Genomic DNA, 25,403 nt, shown 5'->3' with positions numbered 1-25,403 from the left:
TGATGATTGATCCTGCAATTTGTAGCGATATAAATATCAAGAGATTCTGCCGGAGGGTAAATCATGCAACCCGGTGGTGCTCTTTGACTGTAGAGGATGCTGCTGGCCTGCTTCAAAGGAGAGCCAAACGCATCCAGCTGCCCTTGAATTTCAATGATAGTTTTGTTATGTAATCTACCACTTGGCAGCTCTGCAGAAGCCAAAGGGAGAGGAGGAAGCTCTTGGAAAAAAAGAAGCTTTCCTTGTTTTTCATACTTTATAAATTCACTTGTTTTGCACACTGCTTCCTTCTTCTTTTTTCAGGGGTCACAAAAGGAGCTGTTAAACTTGACTCAGCAAGATTATACAAACCGGATCGAAGAACTCAATCAATCTTTGAAGGATGCTTGGGCCTCGGATCAAAAAGTGAAAGCTCTAAAGATAGTCATACAGGTTAGCATTACATGTCGAGCGTGTTCTGCACATCATAATGATTGGGGTTAAAGCATAGCGAAAATTGCGTGTTAAAGGTGCTGTTAATTCTGTTGGGCTCCAAAAGGACGCCTGGGAGCAGCGCTGACCCTTAGCCCTTGATCAAGATGCCCCTCTCTCTGAGCCAGACCCACCTCTTTCTTGATGGTGTTACCCTGGGGTGGACCTTGGTAATATGGCTTTGGGAAGGAGGTGCGAGGCTCTGGCAGGGTCCTTGAGCCCTCCTCCTTCCTTCCCAAAGTCTAGAAAGTGCTTGCCCAGCTTTGGGAAGGAAGTAGGAAGGCTCTAGGACCCTGTCAAAGCCCCCACAAGCAGCCACAGGAAGGAGCAGCAGCAGGGGCAGGCGCTGGGTGCCCTGCTGGTGAATGAGCCTCAGCAGATGCACAACGATGCTAATTTGTGATGCCAGCCGCTGGGTGGCTACCAGCTGACCTGCCAGTCTCCCTTCCTCCCGTCTGCTGGTTGTTTGCCTCTTTTACTCTCCCCTCCTCTGCCTATGGCACCTTCTAGGGCAGGAGGCAGAGTGGAATTGAAAGGGCCTCTTAAGCTACGCAGAAGTGGGCAGGAGAAGGAATGCTTGCAAAGGGAGTCATTGCAATTTTTGTTTAATTCTTCATCCCTGGTTGTTGCAGCGGGAGGGTGGTCTGAGCAGGATCTTTGGGTGTGCTTGCTTTTAGTTCCATGGGGGTGCAGAGGTGGCCAACAGTTGTGAAAACCTGGAGGGGCCTGGTCCCCCTGTTTTAATTATGATTGCTTATCCTTTAGGGAGGAATGACATCTGGTAGATCTATATATCTGGAGTATATTATGGAAGAATTGTAGCTCGGGGCAGAGCACCTGCTGTGAATGCAGATGGTCCCAGTTTTAATCCCTGGCATCTCTAGGGCTAGGGGTGTCCCCTGTCTGAAACCTGCTCCCAGTCGGTGTTGACAGCACTGATCTAGATGGACCAGGGATGCGGGTGGCGTTGTGGTCTAAAACACTGAGCCTCTTGGGCTTGCCGATCAGAAGGTCGGCAGTTTGAATCCCTGCAACGAGGTGAGCTCCCGTTGCTCTATTGCAGCTCCTGCCAACCTCGCAGTTTGAAAACATGCCAGTGCAGGTAGATAAATATGTACTGCTGCGGTGGGAAGGTAAACGGCGTTTCTGTGTGCTCTGGTTTCCGTCACAGTGTTCCGTTGCACCAGAAGCGGTTTGGTCATGTTGGCCACATTACCCAGAAAGCTGTATTTGTACAAACGCCGGCTCCCTCGGCCTGAAAGCAAGATGAGCACCGCAACCCCATAGTTGCCTTTGACTGGACTTAACCATCCAGGGGTTCTTTACCTTTACCTTACCTAGAGGGACCAGTGCTCTAGCTGTATAAAGGCAGCTTCCAATGTTCATAGGTAAGACAAGCAGTACCAGTAACAGGGCCTTTTTAGTAGTAACGCCAACTTGTACAGCTAGCTCCCTGAAGCCTCCTAAGCCCACTCCTTTCGTGTTTTAAGAGAGTTAGTAAAACACTATGTTTTGGGCAACCTTTTGCTGTTTGATTTTCAGAATGATCATTGGAAGCAGCCTTAGACTACTAGATCATATATTTCCCCCATCTAGCTCAGTAGAGTCTACTCTGACTGGCAGTGCCTCTTTTAGAGCTAAAGTGTAGGCCTTTCCAGGGATTGAACCTGGTAACTTCTGCATACAAAACCATGTATCGCTGTGCTGTAGCCTCTCCCTTAGTCACATGCTGTTTTGAATCCCTTTTTTGGCACTTCAAAATAACTTCCTAGTGTAGATATTTTCTTTACTACGTGAACTTAGTTATTTCTTCTTTCTCTTTTCCCTCCTTAGTGTTCTAAACTTCTTTCAGACACAACGGTGATTCAGTTTTATCCAAGCAAATTCGTCTTAATAACAGACATACTTGACACATTTGGTAAGTGCAGACATCTCAAACGTCTCTCCTTTTTCAGATTGAAATTTGTAAGTGCAAACTTGGAAGACAACAAAAATCTTGCACTGGTTTGTGGCTCCTGGAAGGTTGCCTATGAAATAATTCGGCCCTTCTGCTGCATCGAAGCTTCAAGGATCTGTCTTGTTTGTGGCATCATCTTCTTTGAAATGCATTTTGTGGTGGGTTTTCCTGCCCCTCCCCAATGAACACTGGACGTTTCCCTTTCAAAGGTCTTGACCGACTGAAACTTGCTCACCTCCGTGAAATGTCTTTGTTCAGTTAGATAAAAGAGAGTACCAGATGTTCTTTCCTGGACTCAACAAACGTGACCTGAGCAACACGATCTGCCTTGGAACCTCTCATCATAGTTTTTGTGGATCCAAGCCAAAAGTAGTGTTAGCACAACATCTACAGATGTCTTGAGCCTATTTTCTGTACTGCCTGGCTGCAGCCTTGGGTACCTGACACCGATCATACCCTGATATGGAAGCAGAGCTGTTCATGTGCCACTTCCCCCGTCACAAGAATGCCATCTGTGGCAACTGAGGCTGAGCTGTGCTTAACACCATTGAATCTGAGCTGACTTGGAGTTCAGACTGCAATTGGGCCTCCGCCAAGTTCCTTTACTTAGCAGAGTTTACCTTCCCCTTTTTACATGCACAGCAGATAGCTGGTTGCAGGCTTGTGTAAGCCTCTCACTATTTATACAATTCAATCTGTCTTCAGGTTGAATTGTACGTTCCTGGTAAGTTCCCTTCAATCCCTCTTAAAATAATAAAGATGCCATAATCTTATTCAAAGTCAGTAAAAGAAGTTTACTTACATCGGTTCACAGTTGGATCCCTGAAGGCAGACAGTTACAAATATGTACATCGTTTCCCCCCATATGGGGGAATAATTCCAGTGCTTCTGCTAGCTGAGAGCTAGCAGAGCAGTCCTAGCTAAAAGCTGGTCAGACAAAGAAGGAAGTGAAAAAGAGAGAGGTGTGCTGTGTGACTCGTCCTTTTGTTACCTGGGCAGGTTAGATCACACCCACCTTCTATCACATGCAAAGGAAGGATGCTCCAACCAGGAGGAACAGGAAGTTTTGACTGGCTGAACCAAACATTCCCTCACATGTCTTCTCTAGCATCACAAGGAATGTTGTACTTGACTGCTCCCAGTGGATTACACCCCACATTTGTCTACAGGAATACATTGGGCTTGTAGCTCAGGGACAGAACACTTGCCTTGCATGCAGAATTTCTCCGCTTCAGTCCCCAGCATCTCCCGGAAGGGCTGGGAGAGAGCCCTGCCTTCTCTGAGTTTATCTCCATTCTGGGTGACATTGTGGATCTACAACAGGGGTGGGGGAACCTCCAGTTTTGTAAACAGCTTAGAGGTTTTCCTACAGTCAGTTTTGCTAAACATACAGAGAAAAATAAATGTTCCTTTCCATGTTGCGTTCAGTGAAAATGGGTGGCAAATCATTTCTTTGAAGTGGTGTTTTAAGTGCAAAAGGAAGTACTAAAGTTGCCTACTTGGCTCCACTAGATGACAGTATAATGTAACAGGAAACAGTTGCATTTGGCAAGTTGAAAACTAGAGCTGTGTGCAAACGGCCCCTCAAAATTCTCCACCCAAATTTTGCTTTTAACGTGATTTGCAATCTGGATTTAGAATAGAAGTCTTGTTGAAGACTAGATGTATTCTCTCTAGCCCGTAAATCTCAACCCATTATCTTACTGTTTATGTTCATTACATTTGTATCTTAAAATGCATAAGAATGAATAGCTTTTTTTAAAATCCTTGCAGGAAAGCTGGTGTATGAAAGAATCTTCTCCATGTGCACAGATAATCGCAGCTCCTTACCAGGTAACACTATTGCTGTGCTACTTACTTGCAGATTTAGTGTTGTGCCCAGCTAAATTTTACTCAGAGTAGAGTAGACCCATTGGAATTGGTCATATCCACTAATTCAGGTGGGTTTACGTTGAATAAAACATAACTGCCTACAACCCTTAGGTTATAATCACAGGCATATTTGTTACAGTTGAACCCCGTGAAATTTATATTTTATTGTGGTTTTATATTTGTTGCAGACCGCTTAGATGTTTTCTGTATGAGTTAGCAATATATACATACTTTTAAAAAAATAAACTAAACATACAGACTTTGGGCTCAGACTTTTAAATTCAGTATTGTTGAAAATTACACAATATGAACACGTCTATCTATTATGGATTACTGCAATGTGTTGTTTGTGGGGCTGCCCTGGAAGACTGTTTAGCAACTGCAGCTGATGCAGAATTCGACAAAAGCCGAATGTTGAGCAGAGCCAGATGGTCTGAATTCTGGCCCAATAGTGCTTGCTGGCATTTAATTTTCTGAACCCAATTGAAAGTGATGGTTTTAACCTTATAAAGCCACAGTTTGGGACCCTGTTACCTTGGAGAATGCATTTTCCCATTATTTGCCAACCAAAATAACCAGAGGCCCTTCACTGCGTTTCCTCACTGGCAGAATGCGGCAACAACAGAACATGTCTTTTCAGTACTGGCCCCGTCTGTGGAATTCTTTCTCCAGCGTGCCTTGCCTGGCACTGACAGTGACACCTTTTTGGTGCCAGGTTGAAGCCATTTTGCCCAGACATGTGAATGTTAGCTCCTCCTGGAGCAGCTGATATTTTATCTGAGTAATCCTTTGGTGATCATGCGTAAAGCTGAGGGGAAGAAGTGAATTGGCTTCTAGGGTCTGCTTACTTTCAGTGTAACTTATACTGGTTTTGTTTGTTTTTATTCTGTACTGGTGTGTGCGTGCAGGAGGTTGTCTGTGCATGAGAGGTGTGTTTCATAGAATTGTAGAGTCGAAAGGGACCCTGAGGGCCATCTAGTCTAAACCCCTGCAAAGCACATTTGCACACATGTATGCTTGTACAAGTAGTGGATGTCTCTGATCTCCTATGGTACGTGTGTGTCTTGAGAGAAGGGCCATATCTAGGTGGTAGATCAAATACTTTGTCCCAGATTCGATCCCTTCGTGGTATGGCCGAAAAAGACTCCCGTGTGAGACCTTCAAGAGATGGACCAGTGGAACGATTTGCTATAATGCAGCTGCCTTTTCTTTCTTTTAGATGCATGTAAGTGTGTGTGTACAGACACACACACACACACACACACACAGGCACATGATGCAATGCGTGTTCCTGTTTCATTTGGCATGCTCCCTTTTTTTGAGGCTAGATCGTCCTCCACCCAAAGCCTGTATAAAAAGGACGACCAAACAGTAAGAATAATAAAAACACAGGAGCCTTGAAATCCTTACAGCAATCATGCCGGCATGAGAGACTCTGGCGCAGTGTGTGTAAACAGGCGCAATTTCCTGTGCGGAGCCTCTGTGCCTTGAGCAGCTGTGGGCAAAGCAAGAACATGCTCATTGGTATTTTGTTCTCATTCTTTCCATTCCAATAAAAGGAAAAAACTTCTGATTTAGCACCGGAGCCCCCCTGCCTTCAGGAAACCGAGGCTGCAGCTGAAGACTGTGCTTACCCAGATGTACCTAAGCAGGGAAGGGAGAGGGGATCATTGCAGAGGTTTCAAAAGGACACACTTTGTCTCTGATAATGAAACCAGTGTTTTATGGCCGTGCCAGTGAGGCTAGCCTGGCTTTGAAATCAGTGCAATATAATATGTTGTTATATTTTGTGGATAAGGTTGATTTTGGTACGTGTGTGCCATTTTCTGTACCTCTTTTGCAAGAAGCCGGTTTTAAATCTTGTTTTTACATCCCTAATCCAGGTCTGTTTCTTGCGCCGTCTCTCCCAACAGCTGCTGCTCACTGTCTTGTCCTTAACCGCCTTGGCAGTTAGGGCATGCTTGAACTTAAGGACTCCGGGTCCCCATCGTGCTTCGTTACGTAAAAGTCCTCAAGCGCTTAGGGGTGGGCTGTTGCCAAATGGGAGAGAATTGCAGTCTCTCTCTCTCTCTCCCCCACCCCCTTGAGTTTCTGCACAGGCTCGGCGTTTTTGAGGAGAGAACAGCACAGCAGCAGAATAATAAGCGGCAGTCCCTGCTCCAGTTCAGTTGAACGGGAACTTCTGCCGCTTCTGCTTTGTTCTGTGGTGGAAAGGTGCTCGGAAGGCAGAGATCCCCCACTGCCCCATATCAAATCACTTTGACCCACTTTGCTTCCATTGGATGAGGCCCGATTTGCTCATTTGTTAGCACAAGGTGTGTCAGCAAAAGCACCTTCTCGAAAGAAGCTCCTCCATCCCAGGCACCTGATGGCCCAAAAATGGGTCAACCAGAATGTGAAAAGACTGGCGGTGTGTCTTGCTGTTGCATAGGGAGCTGGCTTTATGCAAGGCCAAGCTGTTTACCCCTCTCTCCCAGTATTGTCCTTTTGGATTGGCAGTGGCTGTCCAGATCTTCACGTGGTTCTTCCCCTGCTCCCATCTCTGCTACGTGTTTTGTTGTTTCTTGCCTGGGAGGGAAGCCGGTATAGAACTTTAATAAAGTATCGTAACTGGGAGACGCCAGGAATCAAATCTGGGACTTTCCCCATGCAAAATGTGCACTGATCTTTACCATTGGTCAGGCCATTGGTCCATCTTGCTCAGTATTGACTATGCCAACTTGGCAATGAATCGTAGAATTGTAGAGTTGGAAGGGACCCGGGGGGGGTGTCATCCAGTCCAACCCCCTGCAATGCAGGAAGCTCAACACGCAGTTGCCCATCCAATTTGAAACCATAGTGGCTCCAGGGTTGCAGGCTGGGGTCTCTCCCAGCCCAGCTGGAGGGGTTGTGAACGGAACATGGCATTTCTTTCATTCTAAGCAGGCACTTCACCGCAGTCCGTCCACTAAGCATACTGGCTGTGGTAGGATTTGGACCCATGCTGCCGAAGAGACTGGAGCCAGAATCCAGCACCTTAGACTGCTTGAGCACACTACCAAGATAAAATATATCTTGGTAGCTGTGGTATTTGAAATGCCTGGAGCCTAAATCCAGCTCCATAGACAACTTGAGCACAGCTGCTGCTCAATTTACTCTCAGTGGTGGAATTCAAACCCATGCCTTTGACGAAGCTGCAGCCTTTATCTGTGCTTAAGACTATGGAACTTCCTTCCACAATATGTGGTGATATTCATCAACTTAGGGAGCTTGTCCTGCTTTTGGGCTTACCAGAGACTTCTTGCTGAGCACTTTGAGAAGCAGGATGGTGAATTAGATGAAAGGCCTTTGGCTTGAGCCTTCCTATATTCTTAGTGATGGTATCTTTGCAATTTCCTGAACTAATAACTGATGTTCCTAATAGTGGATCCCAGTCTGAATAGTTAACGATATATTGCTTTTGAAATAGCATAAGGGGCCGTTTTATCCTTAAAACAACATTGCAAGGCAGGCTAGGCCAAGAGAGAGAAGAAGAAGGAATTGTCCCAAGGTCTCCCAGTGAGTTTCTGGTGAAGCGGTGATTTTAACCTTGGTCTTCCCAGTCTAAGGCTTCAATCTTAACACCTAGATCAGAGCAGCAGGACTGAGTAGAGTAGTGGAGCTCCTGCTCTGTCCACATTGCTGCTGCTGAAGCGGGGGCGACAGCACAGTAGCATTGGAAGTGCCGCAGCAAAGATCATTCCATGTGTAAGCTAAGAGTTAACTCTGCTAGCGTTCAAGTAAGTTAACTGAGAAGGGAGAAATGGCTGGAGGTGTTGCTTAGCAACCAGGTACAGCAGCATGATGCCTGCTGAGGTAGCATGTGCTGTGATGGGTTCTTTCCCACTGTATCTTTAATTTTATATATCTATCCCTGCTATGTACAAGGCCTGATGTAAGAAAGACAAAACCTCTCTGTTTCTTTCTCATATTATACACTGTTTTTGTCCCACAGGATTTCTTTTCTCTCTGGGCTCCGTCTGTTGTTGAAGTGACATTGCTAACAAGCAGAACGACTGGTTTTCATGGTACAACAGAGAGCCCTAGATTGTGCCCAAGTATCCCCTCCTATCCCAGCCACCCCCCCAAAAAAAAACCCGTTACAGGGATTTATGTTGGCTGCTGTTGGCAGGGATACCACTGGCAGTAACTTCTGCCCATGCATTTTGTGGATACGATGGGAACCTTCACAGTAGCCGAGAGAAAACGTCACAGTATCTTATCCCCCTGCAACGTGGCAGATCAAGGATTAGGATTGATCTGCACAGTAACCGGTGCTCTAGTTTTACTCTGTTTTCACTTGGTTCTGATTGGCTGATTTATTATTTTATTTTCTTCCCACTCCGAGAATTTTTAGGATTGTATAAAAATAAGTAAATATATCTGTAGGATACGAATAATGTCCGACACTGAGAACCCCACACTTGAAATTCTTACTATACTGCGAGAGAGCCCTGTCTGGCATATAAAGTCCTAATTCCCCAAGTTCAGCAAGGCAAAAATTTAAGCAGACAGCAAATTCTAAATATTGACTGTTACGTAACTGTTCCTTCTGCAGTGTCATATTGGTTTTATCTTGGATTCGTGGGCAGCAAAGTAAGGCTTGGAGCAGTTAAGTCTCTGCAAATTTTTGTACGCTGATGACCTAACATGCTTCAGGCCCGTAATGCCTGTTAGCTTCCAAGGCCCACTTTCCCCCCGCCTGCATTTTTAAACAATCTCTGTGGAGAAAATGTGAATAAACATTGTGAATGCGGCAAAGGCAGGAATGGTTGTTGCCCCAGTTATAATGTAATCCCATGCATGCTTGCTCAGAGTTAAATCCCATCTTATTCAGGGGCCTTTATTCCCAGGTAGGTAACTAGGGACATGACATACCGTACTTGTTCTTTGTATATCACTATGTACCTCAGGACTGGGGAACCTTTTGGGGGCCAAGGGCCGCATGCCTTATTGGGGGCCGCATGCCAGGGGTTGGCAGGGTCAGAGGCAGTAGTGGGTGGAGCAGCAAATACAAATGTCACCTATTGTACAATGGACTAGATCCTAAACACCCACCCACCCACCCACCCACCTCTTGTTTTTAAAGGACATATAGGGCATGGGAGACCTGGGCTCATTCATCCACAAAGCTCACTGGGTGACTTTAGACCAGTCGCTATCTTTTTTTGCAGAATTATTTTCCATAAAGGACAGCAGAGGAGTATTTCCGGCCCAGTATGCGACAGTTTTGAAATATAATAATGAACAATTCAAACGTCTGAGGAATTATCATCTTGTGTTTATGATGCTTTGTTGGTGTTGTTGGTGGTACACGTAATTAAATGTTGTTCTCAGTAAATTAAAAAAGAAGTTGAACCCCTAGTTCAACTGAAGAGAATTTTGAATCAGCTGATTGGTGCTGGAAGCTGATCACAGGGAGCCCTTTCGAAGTCTGTTTGCAAGAGGAAAATGCTCTGTTTGCAGGAGGTGACTTGGATTCTAATGGCTTCTTTCAAAATGGAGCTTGGCTGGAGATTAAAGCAAGCCGCTTTAAAAGCACACTCCCAGCACCAGTGGGGCTCTCCATCAATGGCAAACGCCTGGATGTTCCTTTGTAGCCACATCTGCACATGTGACGTCAGGTGTGTGGCAGGTGGCCGTGGTTTGTGGGGAGAGGCTTGGTGGGTCAATTTGGGATCTGTACCAGGTCTAATGCAGCTCATCGACCACAGAGGTTCTCCACTACTGCCCAGCTCTATATGGCAGACAGTTGTCCAGATGACCAGAAATAATTTGATTGGACTGTTGGTTGTTGCATTCATAGCCTGCTTTTGGCCCTTAGAGACAAAAAATAGGCCTTCCCTCGGTTCCAACAGGGCTCTTCTTGTGTGTGATTTTTCTAATCAGTACTCTTGAGTGCCATTCCCCCCGCCCCCGAACTATGCGAATTAAATCACTGCTAATTTTATTCAGAAACGTAATAAGGAAGCAGGTTCTTAGTTTTTAATCTTCCTTTTGTCTTGTTTTATCAGATAATTTTACTCCTGAAAGTGTGGTTGATACTGCCAAAGAAACCTGTTTAAACTGGTTCTTCAAGATTGCTTCCATTCGAGAACTCATTCCCAGATTGTATCCTTTTCCGAAGGAGACTTTAAGATGATGAAAACGTTATCTGGTTTATGCTTGAATTTCTTTAAAAAATAAATCATTGTGTTGCCTTAGGTTTCTCCACATGGAAAAAAAGAAATGGAGTATCAAAAGACCCCTTGTAGGTATTGTCCAGAGTGCCAGCAGAGTTCACAGTTGAGGGTTGAAATGGAGACTAGATTTTGCCTATGGCTAAGGCTTACTTTTTTAAAATATGTGGTGGTTATCTTTTCAACAAGAAAGCAAGTTTAAAATTTACGTGTCACATATAACTTACATAAGAAATAGCGAGCTCTTTATCCCACGAGAATGATATGATTATTATCAGTGACTTTCTTAAGCCGTTGTGTGTGATTTTTACTCTTTATTTTGAAGTAAAAGTAAGTCGAAAAGACTGAGCCAACTTAAATTCTACTCAAACTAGATCCAATGAAATTAGCAGAGCTGGGGGAATCATGCCTATTCATTTCAGCAGGTCTACTCTCGAGTAGGAATGGCATTGGGTACGGCCCCGGGAGCTGATTTGAAGTAGTGGTTAGAGAGTTGGGCTAAGCTGAGGAGACCTAGCTTCAAATCCCTCCTCAGCCACAAAGCTCACAGAGTGACCGGCCCAAGGTCACCCTCTCCCAGCCATGGCAGTGGCACATGTCCTCTGCAGACCTCCATACCCAGAATGCACTGGTCTGAGAAGGGTCTTCTTGGGCTCAGAGGAGGCAAGTGTAGGAGGCGATGGTTTCAGTGGGTGGTGGAGAAACCATCAGCACTGCAACTGCTAATGTAGCAGGCAAAAAAAGATGAGGAGGGATGGGTATATTGGGGTGAAGAAAAGGATGGGGGGTGGGCTATGGGAGGAAGGGAAAGAATGGGGTTGGGCAGTGGCAGAGCTGCCACCCATCTCAAGTGGTGCAATTCCCTTTCTGATTCTAGCTCACTGTAAGTGTCCCTGGGGTCCTTTACCTGTCTCCTTAACCCAGCCCCCAGGTAAGCTGAATCAGATGGGTCTCTAGATGCTCTGTCCGCACTACTGGGACTAGATCCGCTCTAAAATATCCCGAAGTCAATAGCTGACTTCACAGAACCGTAAGACACTTTATTGTGAGGGAAGGTCTGAGACTGGGGTATGGCATTAACAGCTTCCAGTCTCTGCCTAGCTGACTCCCCCAAGAGGGGCTGGTGGCACGTTGGGTTAGTGCATCTGGCTGTTAACCAGAAGGTTGGTGGCTCGAGCCCACCCAGGGATGGCTGTGGCATAGTTGTCAACTTACAGATTTGAAAATAAGGGACCAACAGCCTCGAAAATAAGGGATCAGCAGCCAAAATAAGGGATTTTCCGGGCACAGGTATGTTCAACTTCTGAGCCCCTCCGAGCTAAAGGCAGAAAGCCCAGCCAGCAGCCAAACGAAGCCTCAAGCGGTGGTTCCCACAGCGCAGCAACCTGGCAAAGGGGATGCAGCAAGGAAAACCACCGTCACCTCTCCGCTGGGAAACGCTGAGCAAAGGCGAGTCCCCAGGCAACGTGGCCGATTTGATCGGCACAAGGCATGCAAACTCCACCCCCCAGTCATTCTTAGACTCCTTATTGGGTGAGCAACACAGCCAAGCAACACAGTTGGAGCCTCCCTCCTCCCTGGCCGGCAGGGAGGGAGGGAGAGGAGCTGCTTCCTTTGAAACCCTGGAAATTTAAGGGACATCATCAATAAGGGACAGCAGTGGGACACAGCGCTGGGATAAGGGAGTTTCCCACCAAATAAGGGACGGTTGACAGCTATGGGCTGTGGGCAGGATTCCTACACCGCAGAGGGGTTGGATTAAATGGCCCTTGGGGAAACCTTCCAACAGTACAATTCTGTGATTCTGTGACCAGCATATGGCATTGTAGTCCGGCTGAGAGAACCAAGGTAGCAATATCAGTGAGACAGGTATAGGTTATTCAGAATTCCCTTGGCTCATAATACTGCAAAAAATGTAAGTTTATTAATCAAAGAGAATGAATATAGGTCTGCAGTCAATGAAAGAAACATCAGGTGTTAGTTGTACTGTAGCTCCTAAGACATTATTTCCCTAGATAATAGATAATGTGTCACCTGAACCTGTGGCCAAATTTAACGATGATTGATTGAAACAAGCTAACTTCAAACCATAGTTTTAAGAAGCTGATTTGTCGAAGCAAGCTATAATTAAGACGAATCACTGTTATAGTTCAGAGGCAACGCAACACTAAACTGAAGTTCATAAAAAGTGAAAGCAGAATCTTTGTTCTTCTCTGTCCATCACAGTAGAGGAGGAAAGGGGAGTTCAAAGCTCTTTGAAGTTTGCCTATGTTATGTTAAACCATGGTTTAGTTTTACACAGGGTCTCTGTGCCTTGGATAATCCCAATGACTTTACTGTTTTGAACTTTCCCCCCTTGACACTTTATTCCAGTTATGTGGAAGCAGCAATACTGAAGTGCAACAAATTTCTTTCCAAAACGTAAGGCTAATAATATTTGGTGAATATTTGATAAATGTAGGGGGGGTATGGAAATTAATTATACCCAGAGATTTTTCTAGCTTCTACCAATGACTTGATTGAACACTGGTGGTGTCTTTTGAATTAAAAGTAGAAAAAAGATTCCTGGGATATGTCGGATGTTGGCCTTGGGCATGTCTGGGGGGATTTCTGACTCTGTCTCCCCCTCCCTGCCCTTTCAACACAGGATGCCCAAGCCATAACACAAGCTGCTGTTCTAAGCTATCTCCATTTCAAAAACGGTTTGCCAATCATAAAAACCCCCTACTTTCTCAAATCTTCTTTACAGAGGAATTTCTGAATGTCTCCCACGGCTGACCTCCATGATCCGAGGAATAGGAGATCCTTTGGTTGCTGTCTATGCTAGGGCGTATCTCTGCAGAGTAAGATTTTCTTCTTTAAAATGCAGTTTTGTTGGTTCCGTGAAACGTTGATTCGACTAGTTGGTGTCATTTGTTTGCTTTAGTTCTTAAAATATTTATAAACCGCCCTCATAAGGTAGCATGCAAAATAACTGAACAATTAAGTATGACACTATGCAAACAATTATAATGTTTAAAGTGCACATTATATCCCTTAAATTGAGCATTAAAATTTCATTAAGATACAATAATTAAGAAAAAGCAGGTTTGAAATAAAAAGGTATTGTGAGTCCTTTTGAAAGATGGGACCATTCATTCTTCCTGGGGGAGAATAGTCCATTGATATGGGGTCACCACTGAAAAGGACCTGTCCATAATACCAATCGACCTAGTATCTCTTATTGACAGACTAGAGAGGACCTCGGAGGGTTGATCTTAGATAATCTGGCAGACTCAGCAAAATGCCTCCAGACCAACCAGTTTTGTTGCAGTTTTCTGTAGACTAGGAAATAGCCAACTTCCTATTTCTAGGAAATATAACACTGGCTATATATTGCATTTTTCCGCTTTCTTACAGTGCACTCACCTTGCACCATATGATTACTTCCTTGTCTGAATACTCATCTAATTTTCCTTGTGTGCCATTTTTAAGTGGATCCCCCCACCCAAATCTTGCAATAGGTATATGAATATACATGATTGTGTTGCAGCGGAAGAGACAAAGACTAGGCTTAATTTATGTGGCTCTTTGAATGTAGGTTGGGATGGAAGTAGCTCCTCATCTGAAAGAGAACCTCAACAAGAACTTTTTTGACTTCCTCCTGACTTTTAAGCAAGTAAGTAAGAGATTCTGTAAACATTGGGAGTGTTTTTCGTGTGCGCCTGCTCACTTAGCCCAGATGTGGACAGGATACGGCTTGCAAGCTGGAACCTTGCTTCCCCCACCCTGCTGTGGGCCAGCTTTAACAGACGTACAGGGCTGCCCTCTTGTCAGTCACATGACGTCACTCACATGACATCATTTTGACATCAGTTGACAACTTGAAAAGGATTCACTGAGCCTCTTCAAGAACCCTGCGTGTGAAGGAACAATCGGGAAATGCACTTTCAGCTCCCAGTAGTTCCCTTGTGGCAGCATTGTTACCTACCCACACCTGTTTTCACATAGGACATCAGGTGTGGGACAGGTGGGTGTAATTTGGTGAAAGCAGCTGGGTAGGGGATTGAGGAGCAAGTAATCTAGTATTGTGTGATCTGGGAGTTCTCATAGCTGTTTGGTTTTCAGATATTCCCCATTCAGAAAGCGTTTCTGCTAATTTCCACTAATTCCCTTCCCCTTAAGCCACCCCAAACACTGGGTTAGAATGGGTTATGGTGCAGGTGGCTGTAGTAGCTAACAACAACAACAACAATTTATTTCTACCCTGTCTGTCTGACTGGGTTTCCCCAGCCACTCTGGGTGGCTCCCAACAGAATATTAAAAACCCAATAAAATATCAAACATTAAAAACTTCCCTAAACAGGGCTGCCTTCAGATGTCTTATAAAAGTCAGATAGTTGTTTATTTCCTTGACATCTGATGGGAGGGCATTCCACAGGGTGGGCGCCACTACTGAGAAGGCCCTCTGCCTGGTTCCCTGTAATGTCGCTTCTAGCAGTGAGGGAACTGCCAGAAGACCCTCTGAGCTGGACCTCAGTGTCCGAGTTGAACGCTGGGGGTGGAGATGCTCCTTCAGTGGCAGGGGTGTGTGTGTGTGTAGGTAAAAATCAGGCGTCCCAACATGCACAAGTGAAAGCAATTTCTGTTAAAACAATCCCATCATTGGATGCAATCCTGGGGTTCTACAATTTTCCTTGAAGTCAGTGTTGAATGTTTTGACTCCTTAATGAATGCACAGTATTATTTCTTCCTACCCCCATCATGATTTATCTTTTATATTTTTAACAGATTCATGGGGATACAGTTCAGAATCAGTTGGTGGTGCAGTGTGTAGAGATCCCATTATATCTAACCCTTTATTCTCCTGCAATAGATTGGATTCTACAGTGCATCTCTTACCGGGCTGCAGAGGTAAAGATCTCTCTTTGACTGTGGAAAGATTTTAACGTTTAACCAGAACAGAGGCCTAGTACCGCATTTGAACTTTGTATAAATGGAAAACGCTCTGATATCTGAATCTGTTGCTTCTTCTGTGTCAGTCCAAGAAAGTGGAACTAAATCAGTGAAGTTTTCAGGTTACATAGGTGGCACCATTAGCAGGTAGAGTTCTAGTGCTGTAAATAATATGTATTGATCTGGCTTGTTCTGTTCTTAAAGCTAGCTACCATCTACCACCCATGAATGTGCAGGCAAAGCTTTGTTAATGCTGTTGTTGATTAGAAAGAGCCACTAAATGTAAAATTGAAATGTGGCTTAAGAGGCACATGATTTTGTAGAATTGTTTTTAAAGTGAGAGGTCTTTGAAGAATTATTTCAAAGCACCTGGAGGCTGAATGTGATAGTTCCGCACATGAGTGCAAGATAAGTGCCAGCTTTGACAACAAGGCTTATAAATGTTGATTGAAAATTTGTAGCCTCTAAATTTCTGATGCATTTCTAGGATTTGAGGCTGCTGCTCTGCAAAATAGTTTCTGTTCCCACAAATCAGTGGCCTGACCTGGATGATCTAGTTACTGTCAATTTAGCAAAGACAGACCATAGACTTCTGAACTGAAGAATGTTTGCCCAATCCTTCCTGTGCCAAATTTGCAAATTTGACAAAGAAAAATGGACACATACAAACACCCATGAATGCAAAAGAAATATTATAATAATACTGTAGTAATAATAATAATAATAATAATACCCCAGTCAGCAAACATTAAGGATGCAGTAAACATCAGTTAAATATATAAATTAATATAAACTCTCTAGTTGTCCAATAGGCATCCACACAAAATTTGCATCCAGCTTGGAGGATGATATATATTTATAGACTGTCCTTTCCCCTGCTTGCCGACCAGCGTTAAAAAGAGGATTTGGACAAAGGTTACATCCACATCATACAGGTAAAAAAACCAACCCTCTTATACAGTCACGGACAATCCTGGGAACTGTAGTTTATTAAGGGTGCTGGGAATTATAGCTCTGTGAGGTGAAAACCCTTAACAGACTACTGTGCCCAGGATTCTTTTGAGGGAAGCCACAACTGTTAAAAGTGGTAGAATTATACTTTAAATATATGGTATGGATGTGACCTTAATCTCATGGATTTCAGCGGAAAGTAGTGTGCTCAGGATTGGAACATAAGCACCTACAGAAATAAACCAACATTCTTACAACAGCGTACGTATTAGTGGAAGGGCCCTGGCTCAGTGGTCAAGCATCTGCATTCAGAAGGTCCCGGCATCTCCATGTAGAGCTGGGAATGTCCCCAATCCGAAATCCTGTAAAGCTGCTGCCAGTCAGTGCAGGATTTCAGCTCAATAATCTTAACACAGAACCTCTACTAAACCAGTAGTCATAATGCATCATTTGTGATGATGATGATTATTTTTTTACAGCTCAGCATGTTCTCTGGCAGAAACCAAGGAAACTTGTTATCCTACTTTTTGATCTTGCCAGTGTTGTTCTTCACACTACTTTCTCACCTTGGTCATGCAAATTACACTTTCTTTTATTTTTAAACTCCTATCAGCATAACGGTTATAACTTTTCTCAAAACAGTCTTAAGCAAGAATTCAATTCCTCGCGAGCTTTTACGCCATGTGCCAACGTTAAAAAACAACAAGCCAGTGGCAATGCAGCCATGTGGAAATACGAAATCTTTCACAGACTTAGACTTTGCCTCTTTGTTTTTTCACCACATTTCCCTCCCGCCTTAAATCAGATGCTTTGCAAAGAAACCTGTTTTCTTCTTCTTCCCACTGCAAAAGAATAGGACCATGGCTACTGGGAGACCATCCTTTTGTTAAGCTGATAGCAAGGGGTGATCGATTTGATGTTCCCTGAATGGGAGCGGACAACTGGAAATCTCTGTCCTCTGTCTTTCGGAAGGCAGATGCCCTTTAGCTAATGAGAGGGGTAGGGTAACTATGTGTGACAGAATGAAATCAGTTTCTGGATGGATAGTCAGTGAGAGCTGTGATTTAGGAACATGGGAAGCTGCCTGACACTGGTGTATGGCAGCAGGGTGGGTGGCTGCTGTCCGTTGATATGATGGCGCGGGTGGAGGATGGAAGGCAAGGAGACCAACTCTAGGTGGAGCCAGAGGCAATAATAGACAAGGATGGAGCAGTGGTAAAGGTAAAGGGACCCCTGACCATTAGGTCCAGTCGTGGCCAACTCTGGGGTTGCGGTGCTCATCTCGCTTTATTGGCCGAGGTAGCCGGCGTACAGCTTCCGGGTCATGTGGCCAGCATGACTAAGCCGCTTCTGGCGAACCAGAGCAGCGCATGGAAACACTGTTTACCTTCCCGCCGGAGCAGTACCTATTTATCTACTTGCACTTTGACGTGCTTTCGAACTGCTAGGTTGGCAGGAGCAGGGACCGAGCAACGGGAGCTCACCCCGTTGCGGGGATTCAAACCGCCGACCTTCTGATCGGCAAGTCCTAGGCTCTGTGGTTTAACCCACAGCGCCACCTACGTCCCCCTGGAGCAATGATAGGTGGAGCCAAATAATTGATTTCGTCTCTGTCCTCCTAAAAATCAGGAAAATTCTCTTAAGAGTCATGCTTTCGATTAAAATGTCATAGGTTTGAGAGAGTTCCTTTAGTCTGTTAAGTAGCAAAGGGTCACCAATGCAGACCACAAAATGATGCTATCTGGACCCGGGACCTGTGCAGCTGAACTCTTATAGGTTCTTCCACACAACCAGGGATCCTCATCATGTTGGGCTGCTTATTAGAAGCCTGTGTATGTTCATCTGGTCAGCCAGATTGAATGTAGTTTCCCTCTTCAGAGTTTTTGTTCAATAGTCAAAGGCCTAATGGTGCCCACTAACTTAGATGGCAGTGGTCCAGGGTAACACCCGTATAGAGGTAGTGCTATCATCTGATCTGACCTGGAGCAAATATGCTTACTTGCTTCATGTTCAAAAACAAAATGGCTGAGAGATTTGGAAGCAGAATCTCCCACAAAGGAAATATTGGCAAACTGCACCTCCTTCACTTTCCCATTGCAGGGTCACAATTGGATATGTCTGTGTCATTTGAAGTTTTGGTAATGAAAGATATGGTTGAGTTGGTTTTTTTTATGTTCTGATAATGACTGTTTTGGTTGGGTGCTTATTTTTTTCATTCTCATGAACTTATCTTTGGTAGGTTTTGCTGACGGAAATGATGGAAAGGTGTAAGAAGCTAGGCAACAAGTAAGTAGTGTGCTTGCAAGGCTTTTTTGGGGAACTCTGAAGGGTCCTGATCCTTACTTAAATCTACAGGAGTCCTACTGGAAGGGGCTTCATTCTGGAGCCCAGTGGAGAGGGGGGAAGACTTGCTCCTTGTCCCACAATGGAGGTGGGACAAGTTTATTCAAAACATTCCTTTTTCTTTTTCCATTGGTAGCTGGATGTTGCTGTTGAGTCCTGTGGTGGGGTTAGGGAAGTCCTCTATGCGGAGAAGAGTGTGGATGTGTTTATATAAAAACCTGTCATGGCAGATCAAGTTGATGGACTATGTTGAAATGGCAAAAATGACCCGAAGAATCAGAAATCAAGAGGACCAGAATTTTAATAAGGAATGGGGAAAATTTATAATCTATCTTAATAACCATTGTAAACAGCTAAAAATGTTAGTGGGATTGGAATAACACTTGTAGTTTAATAGTGAATTTTGGACATAATGGAGATGCAAAAGATTTGGATTATTATAAAATATTCAGGAGAAAAGGACTGGCAATAGGACCCACAAAAGGGAGGAGGGAAGTCCAGGAGATTCCTTGTTGATACGTTATTGTAAAATTTTAATTTGAAAAACCCAAATAAACAAATTTACACACACACACACCAGTCAACAAACTCTGTCTGTGGTCAACCTCCTTCAGCTGGGACCTTTTGAAGGATTCGCCTTTTGTGAACATTTGTGAACGTTACAAAGGTGGCTTTGTGTTACTCCATTTGTCAATCTTTCCCAGCCGTGCCTACTCTGATGGGCAGAAGCTCACAAAACACCTTCCTCAGATCTCCTTTAGCGGGCGCTTATTTATTCATTTGTTACATTCACTTGTCCCTTACTGGGGGGAGGGGGGGTGGATGTCTCAAAACAACAGGCCATTATTATTTTAAAAAAGCATACAGTACTGAATCTTAAATGCATCAGAAGATAAAAAATATTAACGAAAAGGGCTCATCCTGCTATAGCATAACAAGGACATGTTCCATCCCCACCCAAAAGACGAGCACCAGTTAAGGGCAAAATGCACAGGTGAATAGGAACGTGTTCACCTGGCACCTAACAGTGGTGTCCAGATCTCCAGCAAACAGCTCAGAGCCTTGAACTCGTTTCAGCTCCTTAGCTGGTGTCTCATCAGCTTCCATCTCTGTGTCTGGATAGTTGCCCGAGTCAGAGGTCATGACGGCACCCAACTGCTCTGTATACAATGTCTTAAAAACCAAATGAAACCCCTAATACAAGCACTTTTCATTTAAAGAAAAGGAGCGGAAAGGGACAGGAAACTCAGGACCCACTGCCCGCCAGCCAGGTTTAACGTTCTCTGAAAAGGAACTAGCAAAGTGTCTGTGGCCACAGTGACATAGATTTTTAAAAAATAAAAAGTAGCCAACTCGGATCATGAAGTGGAAGAGGCAAGGCAGTATCTGGAAAGGAGGCAACAGAACAAGACTTCTGCTAAGATCTATTGTGGAAGTGTTTTTATCCCTACTTTCCCCCCAATCTGTGATGATAGATTAAATCTTTATTCCTACTTTCCCCCCAATCTTTACTGCTTTTATGCATGGGAGGGAAATAACAGTCATAGGATGCAGTGAATTCTCCTTGTGCAATTATTGGTTGTTTTTTGCAACAGTCCTGCTAGTCTGGGTGTGCCCTAATGTAAAGAATAAAATTAAAGTCCTTTTCGTTTCCTTTTATATCTTGTCTTAATCTGGATGTTTCTTCTAGTGCCTTGCTGTTGAATTCAGTCATGTCCGCCTTCAGAGCCGAATTTATTGCTGCCAGGTCTATGGATTTTATTGGCATGATTAAGGAGTGTGACGAATCTGGCTTCCCTAAGGTAACGTTCCTCCCCTCCCCTCTTGCTGTGCACCTTCTCCACTTACGTCAGTGTCATGCTTTATAGTTGCCGGGATAACTTTGCAATAGATAAATATTTTTGTATGACACTTAACTGCTGCCAGATATCATGGAAATGGTGTCGTTTGGCCATGAGGTCCGAGTCTGTGGTCCTCCAGATCATCTAATAATTTCTGAAAGTTGGCCATATTTGTTGTGGTTGATGAGGGGAGCACAGATTTCCTTGCCCCTCATCTAGGCAATAGTGCAAGGAGGTCACATAAGTGCAAAGAGCACTTATTTGGATCATACATCTGTTTAACACCCCTTTTCTTTTGCCAGTGGCTGTCTTTTGTCTTGGGAGCTAACTGATTTGCAGAAGAGATGTAATATTTTAGCCAGTTTGTAGATTCAAACATATCTTGAGCAACTAAAATACTGTTTCTGATTACCATATTTTTTGCACCATAACACTCACTTTTTTCCTCCTAGAAAGTAAGGGGAAATGTCTGTGCGTGTTATGGAGGGAATGCCTATGGGTGGCATGCCTACAGATTTTCCTCCTCTAAAAACTACGTGCGTGTTATGGTCGGGTGCGTGTTATAGAGTGAAAAATACAGTAATTGTACAGCAGATAATAAAATCTGCAGGTGGCAAATGCCATCTTAGAAGAGGTACCTCCACTTCCTGCTCAAACAGGAGGAATTCCTCTCCTAAAAAACGCTTCATCTAAAACAATGCTTCATCTAAAAAAAGAAGGAACTGGGGGGGGGTGTGCTTTTTGGCTTTGATGCAGAAGAATTGCCTTTGATGCAGAATTAATTTTTTAAAAATCTCATAGGCTAAGTTTTGTCCCATTTATTTCAGTGCGACCAGTCAGCCGTGGCTAAGTTCAACTAAGTGGCTGGATCCAACCATAGGATTTCAGTTTTAGATTCCTGTAACCTCAGGCACTGGGGATGATCTCGTTTCCCCTATGTCTTTCTCTTCCGCACCCCAAAATCATTTTATAGCAAGCTGTGCTACGGTTAAATTGAATGGAAATCCCTAATGTGTAGATGTGGGTGGCACCAGTGGTCCTCCAGATGTTGTTGAATTCCAGCTCCCATTGTCCCCAGTCCTCAAGGATCACATTGGGTGCATCATCCCTGAACTAACAGATATGGTTGAATGGACACTCTCATATTTTCGCAGCACCTTCTCTTTCGTTCTTTGGGGAGAAACTTGGCCTTAGCTGACCCTCCAGAAGGAGATCGACTTCAGATCTTAAATGAAGCCTGGAAGGTTATCACAAAGTTAAAGAGCCCACAGGTGGGTTGTTGGTAAGATATGAGTTGGGCACAGCTGTAGCCATGTACTGTTGTAATAAATATTTTGCAAGTTCTGCACGTTCCATCGTGGGAGTATTACCTGGCCCAGGAGCTCCCAAACTATGGACCACCAGTAGTCTGTGAGCTTTATTCCGGTCGTCTGTGGTGTGTCTGAAGAATAGTGGGAGCAGGAACTATGAATGGTAGGAGCAGCTTATGAAATATAAGTATTGACTGTTGCTATTGTTGCTTTGCTGTATTTTGTTACTTATCCTAGATTATATTGTACTCTGTGGAATTCAATTGTAATACAATGTGAGAAATAAGAGAAGGAATAAAAATGCAATTACAAATTGTACAGCAACAAGCACAGTGCATTACAATTGTTACAACAGGCAGGGAAATTGCAAAGTGGACCTCCCAATTTTCAAGCAGTCCCTGAGTAAAAATGTTTGGGGACCACTGAACTAGCCACATTCTCCTTCCAGTATTTCAATAATTTGTTTCAAGAACAGAGCAATATAAGAACTACATTTCAGATACATTAAAGGTTTTTTTAAAAAAAGAATTCAGCAAGCTGATTATTTTATCGTTGGGGACTGATTGTAGTAGTGTGTTTAGGATGGGGTGTGGAGCTTGCTTTAAAAGCTCTCTAAATACAATATGATATGCTGCTTTTAAACCATAATGTCCATTCATTGATTTTTAGGATTATATCAACTGTGCAGAAATCTGGGTGGAATATACCTGTAGACACTTCACGGTATGTGTAGATTTAAGAATGTATATGTTTTTGTTTTTAGAGTATTTGTATATCTTTCTTGTATAAGGAGAGTACAGTCGTACCTTGGAAGTTGAACGGAACCTGTTCCGGAAGTCCATTCAACTTCCGAAATGTTCGGAAAGCAAGGCGTGGTTTCCAATTGGCTGCAGGAAGCTCCTGCAGCCAACCAGGAGCTGTGGAACCCACATCAGACGTTTGGGTTCCAAAGAACGTTCACAAACCAGTTTGTGGCGTTCGGGAGCCAAAACGTTCGATTCGCAAGGCATTCAACGTCCGAGGTATGACTGTAGTTTTAGCTTTTACTTCCTTACGACTCCTGTGATTTAACAAGAGAGTGTTATGAAACTTCTGGCATTAAAAGATGTTGAAGTTTATTATATTGAAGATTGGACTAGATGATCCTCAGGGTCCAACTCTACAAGTCTATGATTCTATGATAAAGGGATCTTTTTCTTACTTAGTGCCGTACAGTGGAGCCCTTGTTTGTGTTGGAGTCAGAGATTCATGCGCACTCTCTCTAGATCTTTATGATCTAACCATTTGGCTGTAGCCCAGTTCCTCTTTGTGATGATGACAGCAGGCTGCTGGACACCGAGATAATTCTTAAGCGTGGTGCTAAGTGCTCATTTAGTGTCCCACTTCATATGATGCTGTAATGCTACCTTACGCAGCCCTTCCCTTTTTATACCTGAGTAACAGGAGACGTAGACTGCAGGGTTTTAGCAGACCATTGCAGCAGCACACAGAGTCCCCTCAAACAAACTCTTATCTCTGTGTACCTGCATTTTGTTGGTGTTATGGATTATGATTAAAGCTCAAATTAATTTTAGCTCATTGACCTTAAATAACAACAATTTCTCTGGATTCCAAAAGCATCCCAATACTTGGACTAGCAGTATAAGACTAAGACTTCTAGTTGCTTAGCTTGGTAATGTAATTGTCTTTGTTTTGTATGGTTTTGATAAGTTGAATTCATGACTATTTCACTACTGTTCCCTTATGGCATTTAACTTGCCCTTTTCAGAAGCGTGAGGTCAATACAGTTTTGGCGGATGTCATCAAACACATGACTCCAGATCGGGCATTTGAAGAGGCCTACCCCCAGGTAAATGAAGAGTGCAACCATGAGAAAAGAAAACAAAGAATTTTGTTCAGACTAAAATGTACAGTGGGAGTTGTATCCCATGCTGGTTCTGCTCAGACGAGAGCCATTGGCATTACTTGAAATGTCTGACTTAGATTTATTAATTTCAGTGGCTCAACTTTGAGCAGGACTGTTATTTGAGAATTCTGGCTAATGTTTGATGCAAGTATATGAAAGGTGTGTATCTGATTTAATAGGTAACTGTGAACCATGTAAGGCCAATGAGCTAAATTGAGCCCAGAGCAAATATAGAGGTAGGAGACCTGTTGATAGTCTTCAATTGTTTTAAATGATGTCAGCAAGAAGAGGAAAGCTTATTGTTCATGATTGATAAAAGACTGAATAAGAAGCAGTGGGATGTATCCAACTAAGTTATACTCAGAGTAAACCCAATGGAATCTTACGAACCTGTGTTCATCATATCCATTAATTTCAATGAGTCTTTGAGTAGCAGTGGATACAGTCCCATGGATTTAAATGAAAGGGTAAAAGTTGGCATGAGGCTGTTGTGGGGAACCTTTGGCTCTCCAGATATCTATCTATCTATCATCTATCTATCTATCTATCTATCTATCTATCTATCTCAGGCATGGCCAAACTTGGCCCTCCAGGTTTTTTTGGGACTACAATTCCCATCATCCCTGACCACTGGTCCTGTTAGCTAGGGATGATGGGATTTGTAGTCCCAAGTTTGGCCATGCCTGATCTCTCTCTCTCTCTCCATCTATCCTACAATTCCCATCTCCCCTGGCCATTGGCCATACTTACTGGGGCTGAATAGAGTTGTAGTTCAACATCTGGATAGCCAAAGGTTCCCCACACTTGACAAAACAGGAACTTTCTTTACTGTGTGTGTCTTTTTTCTCCTGCTTCTTGCTCTTTAGCTCCAGTCAATAATTCAGAAGGTTATCACCTATTTCCATGACTTCGCCGTTCTCTTTTCATTGGTAAGTTTCCACACAGCTACTAGGACCACAAATCCATACAAACCTCCAATTCTCTTGTCGGTCATTCCAGAAGAATTTGAGGGGAGCTAGAAGGCAGAGGAGTGAAAGCTGTGCCAGAACTGGAATAATGGGAATTTGGCTGATCTGGGTCTTCCTGTCCTCCCCACCCTTAGCTATAAATTACTCTTGTCATCTGCTCACCCCATTCTCACTATGCAGTCATTGGGAGAGCCCAACGAACCTGGCATATGGGCAAAAGCCAGACCCAAACCAAGATTGGCTTTGTTTTGCTTTTCTATCCTGCTCCACAGCCACAAAGGCTTCTCAAAATAGTTTATGACTTCCTTAAACAACGGTTCTGACTCCTTCTGTCCAACACCTTGTCCCTTGCCTGTTTGTCCCCAATGTCTTAAGGCTCCCCAGCCATTTTGTAGCTGGCAGAGGCTGTAGCTCAGTGTTAGCATGCATGCCTGGACTCCCGGGGCGCTTATTCCCAACCATAGTTGCATGCCCCCCAAGATGAAGCAAGGTATTCTGCAAATATAGGCTAGCTCAAGCTGTAAGTACCTAAACTTGGTGGTATTTCTGTTGACTTTTTAGGAGAAATTCTTACCATTCTTGGATATGTTCCAGAAAGAGAGTGTGAGAGTGGAGGTTTGTAAGTGCATCATGGAAGCTTTTATTAAGTAAG

At 43.9% G+C, this 25,403-nt stretch overlaps 1 protein-coding gene across 4 annotated transcripts in view; it reads left to right on the top strand.

Annotated features, from left to right (window-relative positions):
* Positions 1 to 25,403, top strand: part of VPS35L (VPS35 endosomal protein sorting factor like) — an 80,392-nt gene that overhangs the window by 13,695 nt on the left and 41,294 nt on the right. For all 4 annotated transcript variants that reach the window (XM_080980983.1, XM_080980980.1, XM_080980982.1 and 1 more), the window contains exons 7-21: positions 304 to 432; positions 2,305 to 2,389; positions 4,202 to 4,261; positions 10,333 to 10,429; positions 12,871 to 12,918; positions 13,247 to 13,340; positions 14,078 to 14,155; positions 15,268 to 15,390; positions 18,623 to 18,669; positions 20,417 to 20,528; positions 21,722 to 21,838; positions 22,547 to 22,600; positions 23,646 to 23,726; positions 24,650 to 24,712; positions 25,313 to 25,398. In XM_080980983.1, the coding sequence (XP_080837109.1) occupies positions 304 to 432; positions 2,305 to 2,389; positions 4,202 to 4,261; positions 10,333 to 10,429; positions 12,871 to 12,918; positions 13,247 to 13,340; positions 14,078 to 14,155; positions 15,268 to 15,390; positions 18,623 to 18,669; positions 20,417 to 20,528; positions 21,722 to 21,838; positions 22,547 to 22,600; positions 23,646 to 23,726; positions 24,650 to 24,712; positions 25,313 to 25,398 (1,274 nt within the window). The remainder of the gene's footprint in view (positions 1 to 303; positions 433 to 2,304; positions 2,390 to 4,201; positions 4,262 to 10,332; positions 10,430 to 12,870; positions 12,919 to 13,246; positions 13,341 to 14,077; positions 14,156 to 15,267; positions 15,391 to 18,622; positions 18,670 to 20,416; positions 20,529 to 21,721; positions 21,839 to 22,546; positions 22,601 to 23,645; positions 23,727 to 24,649; positions 24,713 to 25,312; positions 25,399 to 25,403) is intronic.

This window comes from Podarcis pityusensis, assembly GCF_964106645.2.
Source record: "Podarcis pityusensis genome assembly, chromosome: 14".
Lineage (NCBI taxonomy): Eukaryota > Metazoa > Chordata > Lepidosauria > Squamata > Lacertidae > Podarcis > Podarcis pityusensis.
Note: the sequence above shows the minus strand (reverse complement) of the source record. Positions and strands in the feature narration are given on the sequence as shown.